General features: G+C 41.5%; 1 protein-coding gene across 1 annotated transcript; it reads left to right on the top strand.

Annotated features, from left to right (window-relative positions):
• The first annotated feature begins 1907 nt into the window (after nt 1-1907).
• sst7 (somatostatin family member 7) lies at nt 1908-9243 on the top strand. Its single transcript, XM_061782153.1, has 4 exons — nt 1908-4767; nt 6166-6274; nt 7903-8035; nt 8783-9243. Exons 1-4 carry the CDS (start codon nt 4695-4697, stop codon nt 9014-9016), a joined length of 549 nt encoding a protein of 182 aa, XP_061638137.1. The 5' UTR covers nt 1908-4694; the 3' UTR covers nt 9017-9243.
• The last annotated feature ends 1606 nt before the right edge of the window (nt 9244-10849 follow it).

Below are 10849 nucleotides of genomic sequence, written 5' to 3'. Positions count from 1 at the left end.
CGTGAGAAAATAGTCGAACAGTTTAAGGACTGTTCCTCAACATCATCTATGGTCCATAATATCATCAAAAGGTTCAGAGAATCTGGAGAAATCACTGCATGTAAGCGGCAAGGCCGAAAACCAACATTGATTCCCCGTGACCTTTGATCCCTCAGCCGGCACTGCATCAAAAACCGACATCAATGTGGAAAGGTTATCACCACATGGGCTCAGGAACACTTCAGAAAACCAATGTCAGTAAATACAGTTCGGCGCTACATCCGTTAGTGCAAACTCTACTATGCAAAGCAAAAGCCAATTATCAACAACACCGAGAAACGCCACCGACTTCTCTGGGCCTGAGCTCAACTAAGATTGACTGATGAAAAGTGGAAAAGTGTGCTGTGGTCCGACGAATCCACATGGCATAGGTAACTTACTTAACGGTACATACATGGGTAACTTACTTAACAGTACATACAGGTTTTGGAGAAACATATGCTGCCATCCAAGCAACATCTTTTTCATGGACGCCCCTGCTTATTTCAGCAAGACAATGCCAAACCACATTCTGCACGTGTTACAACAGCGTGGCTTCGTAGTAAAAGAGTGCAGGTACTAGACTGGCCTGACTGCAGTCCAGACCCGTCTCCCATTGAAAACGTGTGGCGCATTATGAAGCGTAAAATACGACAACGGCGACCCCGGACTGTTGAACAGCTGAAGCTGTACATCAAGCAAGAATGGGAAAGAATTCCACCTACAAAGCTTCAACAATTAGTGTCCTCAGTTCCCAAACATTTATTGAATGTTGTTAAAAGAAAAGGTGATGTAACACAGTGGTAAATATGACCCTGTCCCAGCTTTTTTGGAACGTGTTGCAGCCATAAAATTCTAAGTTCATGATTATTTGCTTAAAAACAATAAAGTTAACAGTTTGAACATTAAATATATTGTCTTTGTAGTGTATTCAATTAAATATAGGTTGAACATGATTTGCAAATCATTGTATTCTGTTTTTATTTATGTTTAACACAACGTCCCAACTTCATTGGAATCAGGGTTGGATATAAAATACAGTGGGTGCGGAAAGTATTCAGACTCCCTTCAATTTTTCTGTTATATTGCACCCATTTGCTAAAGTAATGTAAGTTTTTTTCCCCCTTCATTAATGTACACACAGCACCCCATATTGTCAGAAAAAAAACAGAATTGTTGACATTTTTGCAGATTAAAAAAGAAAAACAAATATCACAGGAAAGTCTTCTCAATCAATGATTCTTAGTGTGTCAGGGCCTTAAAGTGAGTTGCTGAGCCATTATGGCTAGGTTGCAGGCAGGTGGTCTTCAGTTTACAACGGTGCCAACCTAGAAGGTTTTGAGGTTACGAATAAATTAGTTTGTGCAGTGGCGTAGGACTTGCGGTCACGTGCCACAAAATGTCATGCTCAGTTACCACTGTATTTGTTATTTTTCATTACATTTTCTTATTATTGAGTGTTTTTCAGACAAATATTTACTGCAATTATGATTTCACTGTGTTAACATAGGTTAGTGATAGACTGAGTAGAACTGAGCCTTCCAACTTACAGTGTGTATGTATATATATATATATATATATATATATATATATATATATATATATATATATATATATATATATATATATATATACATACATACATACACACGTGTATATATAAGCCTAACTTGACTCACATGTAATTTAAGTGCTATCCCATTCTAAATATGATGTTGGTCTACCCTTTGCAGCTATAACTGCTTCAACTCTTGCGGGAAGGCTTTCAACAAGCTTTAGGAATGAGTTTATGAGAATTTTTGCCCATTCTTCCAGGAGCATATTTGTGAGGTCACACACTAATGTTGGACGAGAAGGCCTGGCTCACTGTCCACTTGAAATCAACCCAAAGGTGTTCTGTCAGGTTGACGGCAGGAGTTTGTGCAGGCCATTCAAGTTCATCAATACCGAAGTCACTCATTTATGGACCCTGGTTTGTGCATTGGTGCACAGACATGTTTGAACAGGAAGGAGGAGCCCCAAACTGTTTGACTGTCCAAAATCTCTTGGTATACTGAAGCATTCAGAGTTCCTTTCACTGGAGCTCAGTAGCTAATATTTTGGACATTTCCAACTTAAGGGGAACAGTTTGGAGATGGCCCTTCCCTTTTCCAACATGACTGTGCATCAGTGCACAAATCAGGGTTCATAAAGACACTGATGAGAGAGTTTAAAGTGGATGAACTTGACTGGCCTGCACAATCCTGACCTCAACCCTATCGAACACTCTTGGACGAATTAGAGCGAAGACTGAGAGCCAGGCCTTCTCGTCCAACGTGTAACTTCACGAATGCGCTTCTGTAAAAATGGCCATGAATTCCCATAAACTCACTCCTAAACCTTGTGGAAAACCTACCCAAAAGAGTTTAAGATGTTATAACTGAAGAGGGTGGACCAATGTCATATTAAAACCTATGGATTAAGAATGGGATGTCACTTAAATTTACATCAGTCAAGGCTGGTGAGTGACTACGTTTAGCCATATTGTGTATGTGTGTGCGTGTGTGTGTGTGAGTGAGTGAGTGTGTGTGTGAGTGAGTGTGTGTGTGTGTGTGTGCGAGAATAGATAGATAGGTGTGTGTGTGTGTGTACTGAATTTCATGTCTGCATCACGTTCCTAAAAAGCTGGGACAGGGGCAACAAAAGACTGGGAAAGTTGCAAAATGCTAAAAAAAAAACAAAAAAACACCTGTTTGGAACATTCCACAGGTGAACAGGTTAATTGGAAACATGATTTGGTATAAAAGGAGCATCCCCAAAAGACTCAGTTGTTCAAAAGCAAGGATGGAGTGAGGTTTATCACTTTGTTAACAACTGCATGAGCAAATAGTCCAACTGTTTAAGAACAATGTTTCTCAATGTACAATTGTAAGAAATTCAGGGATTTCAAATTTCATCATATCTAGTCCAGAATATTATCAAAATATTCAGACAATCTATAGAAATCTCTGTCAGCCACAAGGCTGGCTGAGTGCCCATGACCTTCGATCCTCCAGGCGGCACTGCATTCAAAATTGGCATCATTGCAAGGTTACTGTAATTGATCAAATTATATGAAAATTACTCATTTACTGGCACTGGAAGTCATGACGTTTCGGTATCAGTACATTACCCATAATTCACGCAGACAGCGTCGTTGGCCTCGGTGTCACCATTCCATATTTGAGTGTTGTTTGAAACCTGGTGTTCATACTCTCATGCAGGACCAGGATAGCCAACATTAAACAAGTGTAATAATCACATCGAGTCATGTCTCAGTGATGTCTCTTGCATGGTGCAGACACTTTTGGACACAGCTTGATTCTTCATTTGTAGCTTTTTCAACTCTCGTTTAATCTCCCGATTGGCTCGGGGCCATCCAAAGATCAAGTAGTGAGTGAGCCAAACACGTCAAAAACAGTTCTGGAAGCACAGCCAATCCATTTGTACACACCAACCAAGACGGAGAGACTGGGATGCAAGGAAGCTCTGGTCCCTGCCAGTGGCCTTGTCTGCACACGCACATCTTAATTGCGCTGTACCACACCTTGAAGACATGCTTCTGCAAATATTAGTAATTCGCTATGTGCAAAATGTCATGTGACCAAACCCGGAAAACGGGATAGCTGACGTCCTGTGTATGCTACGCTAACGAGCATGACTGGTTTGATGACATGACTGTTTAAAGCTGAATTTGTAAAATTGTGTTTTCATGGCTGGTGTGTTTGGACAAAAGTTAAATACATTGATATAATTTATTTAAACAAATATATATGTAAACACGACCGAAGCCCGAACAACAAATATTGTAATCTTTGGTGGCTCTGTGGTGACATTTTGTGTTTACAAAAGACATGGTAGACCTTTTAAGTTCCTACGGGTGCTTTGAAACGGTCCCCTTCCCCATTCACCCAAGCGAGGAGGAAGTGCTTTTACCCCTTTTGCCAAATGCGGAGGTAGGTTGAGCATATACTGGATTGTTAATCGCTTTTTACCATCATAATGAATCTTTGGGTAATAGCTGACAAATATTTTCCAGCAAGATGTACTATAGAAGAAGAAGAAAAAAACATTTACTTTGTGAAAGCATCTCATAGTTTTAGTGCCACGAACAAGCATCTAGTTCTTATATAGCCAACAGTTGCTAGTTTATACGTATATTGTGAGGGTAATACATATAGGCAAGAATTTAAGGAAATAAAAGATTTGTGTCAAGTAGTGCTACGAACAAATCAGTGATGATTCAGATTGACTCATCAATCCTAATATATAGAAAAAAAAATGTGTATCCAGAATCAGAATTTTCACATTTGAATCAAAACGAGTCAAAGAATAAAATACTTCTTATTTTATTCTTAACAAGCGCTGCAATGCTGCCCACAAGTGCTGCCATTTTGATTTAGTGCACATCGCCTCTGTGCATGTACGCATTGTCGCTTCACCAAGATCTCCATAAAGTTTGTTGCACAGATAACATGGGAGCGCCTCAACGGAAGCTGAAAAGGAGCCATGGGTGGAGGAGGCGACCGCGGCACGCCGTCAGATTTAATGGGAGCAAGTTGATCCAACACAGCGTGAAGCTAGAGTGATTAGGTAGCCAGCAGGCTAGGTAGCATTAGCTGGAAAGGTGACAAGCTTCGTCCAGTCTATGAAAATGTATGGCACAGACGAGTGCGAAACAGACCCGGGATTCTACCTGTGGCCAAGGGACAGCAAGGGATCCTGGTCAAAGTAAGCCATATTAAACTCAAAATAATGACTTTTCTGTACAGAGACTGCAGCTAAAACATCTCAGTCAAAACATGCCGGTGTACTCTCTTACTGGTTCAATAGAAAGTTTTAAAATAATCAAATTGGATTTTTCATTTATTGGACTATTATTTTGGAATAGTACAAAGAGTAACAATTTGATAGTGATTAGCTAATCATTTATTACTGTAAATTACCGGTTGGGGTTTTAGGGTGTGAGTCCAACCACTGGTGTCAAGCATTTGGAAGGAAAACAGTATTACTTCCCACTGGCAGTTAATAATAATCATCAACATGTTTCAGTTACTTATGTTAGTGCTGTTGTTATTCGGTGTTACGCTTCATAAGAAACAATATTCAGGACCTTCAGGAAAATAACAGCTTCATTATTATTTGGATGGTTGAACAACTTGTAATCAGGCCTGACACACGACATGTTTTCCGATACCGCTGCGTCCTGCATTTTACGATCACTGGGCTTTAGCTTGTCAAGTCAAACACTGTCGGAGAGGCGGAACCAGAAAACATATCACGAGTCAATGCGAACGGACACACCCGTTACCATGGCAACGACAGCAACAGTGGATCGCGCCAATGTATTGTTTTGGGGGGAAAAAAAGAACAGAATGAGAAAAAACGTGTGGTGTTCATCACCGGTGCTCGGGAGAGGACGTTCATTCAAGGATTGCTTGAGGTATGTTCACATACATTTAATACGATACGGCTCGCAAGCAGGCAACAAAATGTTAAGTAGCCTAGCAAGCTTGTGCTAGCACTAACAGTTGTATGTAAACATGCCGCCGCTCTGTTGACTCATGCTCGAAAGCTTCAGTAAACACTGGTATGTTTGCGTGAATAAAGTACGACCAAGTACGTTGACAACGGCAAGTACGTGAGGCGATGCGCCGGTTACAATACGCCGTCGAGGTGCGCTGTCGGAGAGTTACCGTTGATATGTCACTCTACACGGAAGATATCCTAAAAAATCAAACATGCTAGTCTTTTCATTCTGGCATCGTAAGGCCAAATCGTTGGTTGTGGATTATGTCACACTACAAGATGTTTTGTCGTTCCTGACAAAATATTTCAGGCCCGATCTGGGAAATCGGCTGCGATGGCTAATCGAGCCAATATCGGGGCTAAAATCCTGTACTCTGATCTAGGCTTTAGTCTCGTAATGTCTCTTGTAGTGATAAGTGTTTTGTTTCCTTGTGTTTCTTGGACTTCATTTAGTGCTTGCTTCCATGATCCTTGTTTGCCTTTTTTGTTTTTGAAATACCTTTTTGAGACTACTGAACTCCTGCCTTCTCTGCCTGCTTCCCTACACTTGGGTCCTCCACCTTTTGCCTCAATACCACGAAAACCTGCTAACTGTGACAGAATGCACCAACCAAAGAAGGACCCGGGGGGAAGCACACGGCGTCACTCGGCACGCCACCAGTCTGCCTCTCATCGCCCTGAGCCTGCCGACCACACCTACCCTCCTCGAGTAAGCCCTGTTGTTTGTTCCTCTCTGTCCATTTCACCCATGTCTTCCAGTCATCCGAGTTATTCACACTGCCCTACAATTTTACCTCCGCACATTTTTCTAGATTGTGATTTTGCCGATTTTGAAGACGTCCTGGATTTAGTTACCCTCCTTTTTAGTTCAGATTCTGTTTCTTCCCCTAGCCATTTTTCTAGTCCGAGACAGTTTTTATCAAGTGTATCTTTTTCTGATCCTTGTGAGTCCAGGCCCTAGTCCTTTCATTCTGATGTTTACTTGCGGGCACCCGTTTGGCCATTTCTCCATAACCTCCGCATGGTGGTCAAAGGAGGCGTTTTGTAAAGTAAAGATCGTGTTGTCGTCACGTTTTCTGCCCATATTTCAAAACCATGTAATTTCCCACCCATTTCCACACCTCTCTTCACTTGTTTCCTGTTTTCCCCAACCTCTATGGCGGCAGGTTAAAAAGACAAATGCAGACGCCATTCCTGTGCCGCGGCGCCCGTTCCTGCGCTGCAGCAGCTCAAAAATGGAAGGAATTATGTTGAGGAGCTTCATTTAGACAAAAGTAGTCATTTGCCGTCATCTTGTGGCATCTATAGGCAATTCCAATACAGTATAAACTTCTTTATTGCTATTCGTGGCTGTCACTGTACAGCATTCCTTTCCTCTCACCCTTATTAGTCAAGGCAGATAGCCGCCTGACAAAGAAAGTGTGGCTATAAACCTGCTACACAGGAAACGTTTTCTGATATAACTGTCATCCACTGCTATAAAAATACACTGAATTGTATTCATTTGCTACTGATTTAACTAAAAGCTGCAATATGACAGTGCTGACTATGACGGCGAAAGTTCAAAGATGTCGTTGCACATCTTTTCAAGGAACAGGCAGCACCCATAAGAGCGCCATCGTTCATGAAAGTACATGAAAATTGGATTGTTAGATTGATGTGTTAGGTTAAACCTCAGCTCCATCTCCTCGCTGAAGAAGATTGTCTCAGTTGTTCTCTCGAAACGTTTCCTCGGGTCAGACTTTGTCATGTCCATTTCCTGATGTTGGTTACCGTGTTAGACCATTCGATTGTCATTTGAAGGTGTAAAAGAGCTAATCAGAAGTTGTACGGCACATCATTGACAACAAGTCAGCCTGTGGTCACTTTATTTAAACGTTTGAGTGGTGCTTCGGGAGGGAAATGTGACCTTTGAATTAGCTGTGTAAAGCAGCCTGTTTAGATTCTCTATCATCCAATTTTTTAATGGGGGGGTGAGGAGGGATGGTGATGTGTCTGCTCCTGCAGATGGACCACATGAACGTGTCCACCTCGCTATTTGTCATGAAGGTTAACTGTTCACTCCTTCCATTTGTTCTGCTCTGACCCTTCCCCGTCTCCTCCTCTCCCCCACTCACACCCACCCAACCTTCAAACTCATGCACACATACCTCCTCCGTCATACTCCCACCACCTTCCACGTCAGACAACTGTATAAAAGAGTGTGGGACATAGAGGAGAAGCAGCATCTCTCAGACTTCCAAATCTTGGTGACCACCAGCTGAGTTTCTACTAATATCTATACTACTTATACTCCTGCTACTCCATCTCCTCCTCTGGATCTCTGGCTGGTCCCAGCGGCTCTCTCCAAAGTCCCAGCATGCAGATCCTGGTGGTGGTAGCAGCTTTCATGGGTGTTCTGCTCAGTGTGAGAGCAGCCGCCGTGCTTCCTGTGGAGGACAGCAGGAGCCCCATGCAGGGGCTGAACAGGGTGAGGATGATGCGCTTCTTTTTTTATTAATCGTTTTTGCTGGGTTATCAGGCTACTCCGCAGGCAACATTAAATACACCTGCAAAATTCAGTTTTTACAAAGATAAAATGCTCTGTTTTTGATTGACTCTGTCAAAGAGTTGTATAACAGTATGTTTATTATTGTGGTTTGCAGAAGTGTATGTAAATTTGATTGTACGGCACTTTTCACAGACTACTCACAAGGGGCATTACATATAAAAAACAGAAAATACAGAATCACAACATTTGACATTTAATACAAGAAAGAAAAATCTAAATAGATAATATCTTAATGATGGAATATGTCTATTTATGCATGTATATGACAAACATACACGTCATAAACTGCACTGTATTATAAAGAGAGCTCTTCCTAATATTTAAGTTCTCATCCCCAAAATATTTTTAAACACACTGACAGAATGTGCAGTGTATATGATAGAACTGTAAAAAAAGAATATATGTATATATACTTTTTTTTTACAGTTCTGTCAGTCTGTAAGAGTGATTATCTTTGTAATGACAGAATTTTGGACACATTCATTCAATTGTATTTTATTATATTGAGCAGGTGTACCTAATGAAGGGAGGCAGACAGACAGATAGCTCGAGATAAACAATGTCAATTCCCTTCTCTAATTCTTTCAAATGTTAAGGAACAAATACTCTCTCCGTGCAAAAAGTGCAAAATGGAAATAAGTATGCTGTGGGATTCTGTTCCTATAGGGACAGGACCTAAGCAAACAGCGCAAAGAGCTGATCCTGAAGCTGGTGTCCAGCTTGCTGGAGGGGGCATTGGACACCAACATACTCCCAGAGGAGACGTCACCCGAGGAGCTGGAGGAGCCGCTGGATTCGCGCCTGGTGGAGCGGGCTGTCTACAACAGGCTATCACTGCCTCAGCGTGACCGCAAGGCACCCTGTAAAAACTTTTTTTGGAAAACGTTCACCTCCTGTTAACAGAAAAAAAAAAAAAGAAACCCAAACAACAACACCCGCTGCCAGCTCCTCATGAACTGTAGTGAACCTCAGCTGTGCATCTCACCTCCACCTGTCATTGATGGACTTCACAGGACACGCTGTGTCACTTTTCAGCACATGTACTGTATTTATGTACCTATTTATTTATAGACACTATGTATGTGACATCTTTTAAGGATAAAGAATAAATCATGGTTGTAATATTCGGACATGGCAAAATAAATCAGTCTTTTCACCTGCTTTGAACGTACAAATGTTGGATTGCAAAATGAATGGCTCAAAGCTTTATTGTTGCTTACAATTTTTACATTTTAGGCTTGCAAACATGATCATAAAAAGTTGTAGTCATAAACAAGCCAAGCCGTGGCATTTAGTGTTATTAAAAAAACAAAATATGTATACATAATTGGAAAGCGAGCGCTGCAAAATTATCAGTTTCTCTGCATATGTTTGCGTAAAATGGACACTTGTTTGACTGACATGCCCTCCATATTTCCAAATATTGTCATTTAGTACAATTATTTGCAAACAATGGAAAATCGTCAAAATACCAAAAAAGGTCCAGCTTTTCAGGCTCTTAATTGCCAGAGCTGTATATTAATAATAAAAAAAAAGGAGCGAAAGTTGTCATCACCAAATGTGATTCAAGTTTCAAGGACTTTGTCATACCCACACACATCTACATATCATATGGCACGAAATCTGATACCAAAGGTCCCACATTAGCCCAATAAGTCTCAAGACTTGTGGAAAAATAAATAGAATAAGAAATATGATCAAATAAAACAAGATAAAAATTCTTATTTGCAGTTGTGAATGTTTGCAAAGCTGCAAAATACAAATGCCAGAGGCTGGAATTGCACATATATTTACATGATTTTTCCATGGTCCTTTGTACTTGAAAAGAATGAAGTGTTCATCGCACAGGGATGAGTTGGCATTGGGAGGACTGATGTCGGGGTTACACAGCACTGTTGAAGTTTAATAGTGTTACGGCTGCGTCAAACACAATATATTTGGACCCCAAAGCAAAACAACAGAAGATGCACGTTTACAGATTTTATTCAACAAAGGGAGCACGCTGACGTGAAAAGAAGACTAGAAACAGAAAGTGAAGTGACAGAAGGTCGTGAAAACCATCCAGCGGACCAGTACTTAAATAAGGACGGTGGACGTGGAGCCACAGGAGGAAAACACTAAAGGAAGCTATGAGAACAAACTAACCTACACAAGGAAGAAAAACAAGAACATAAAAACAGCAGGTGAAAATAGCTACTGACAGGACGGAATGAACGTGGGAATGCGCGAGAATGTAACAAAGCTGACAAGGTAATAGCAGCAAGCGAAGTACAATTTCAGCGTTTTCCTCCTGCGTCTCCCATGCTTAAATATACTGCTGATGACAAATCACCAGCAGCTGCATCGCTTGAGACTCCACCCACCGACCTGCACCCAGGGACTGCAACAACAAAATTCCACAGAGGAAACAAGCAAACAAAACAGGATATGACAGGGAGGAAGGGAAATGAAGTGGGCCATCTTGGAAAACCTGTCCACCACACTCAGAACCACCATCTTGCCACCTGACACAGGAAGCCCGGTGATAAAGTCCAGTGCAATATGGGACCAAGGGCGGGAAGGGATAGGCAGTGGACGCAGTAACCCCGATGGAGCACGATGGGAGGCCTTGTTGCGGGCATAGTCAGCTCAGGCCATCACAAATTCACGAATGTCTTTTTTCATTCCCGGCCACCAAAACGTTTGGGAAACGACAAACAGAGTACGGTTGACTCCCGGGTGATAGGCGATCCT

Source organism: Phyllopteryx taeniolatus, chromosome 1 (assembly GCF_024500385.1).
Source record: "Phyllopteryx taeniolatus isolate TA_2022b chromosome 1, UOR_Ptae_1.2, whole genome shotgun sequence".
Lineage (NCBI taxonomy): Eukaryota > Metazoa > Chordata > Actinopteri > Syngnathiformes > Syngnathidae > Phyllopteryx > Phyllopteryx taeniolatus.
This window is presented reverse-complemented; position numbering and strand designations above follow the sequence as displayed.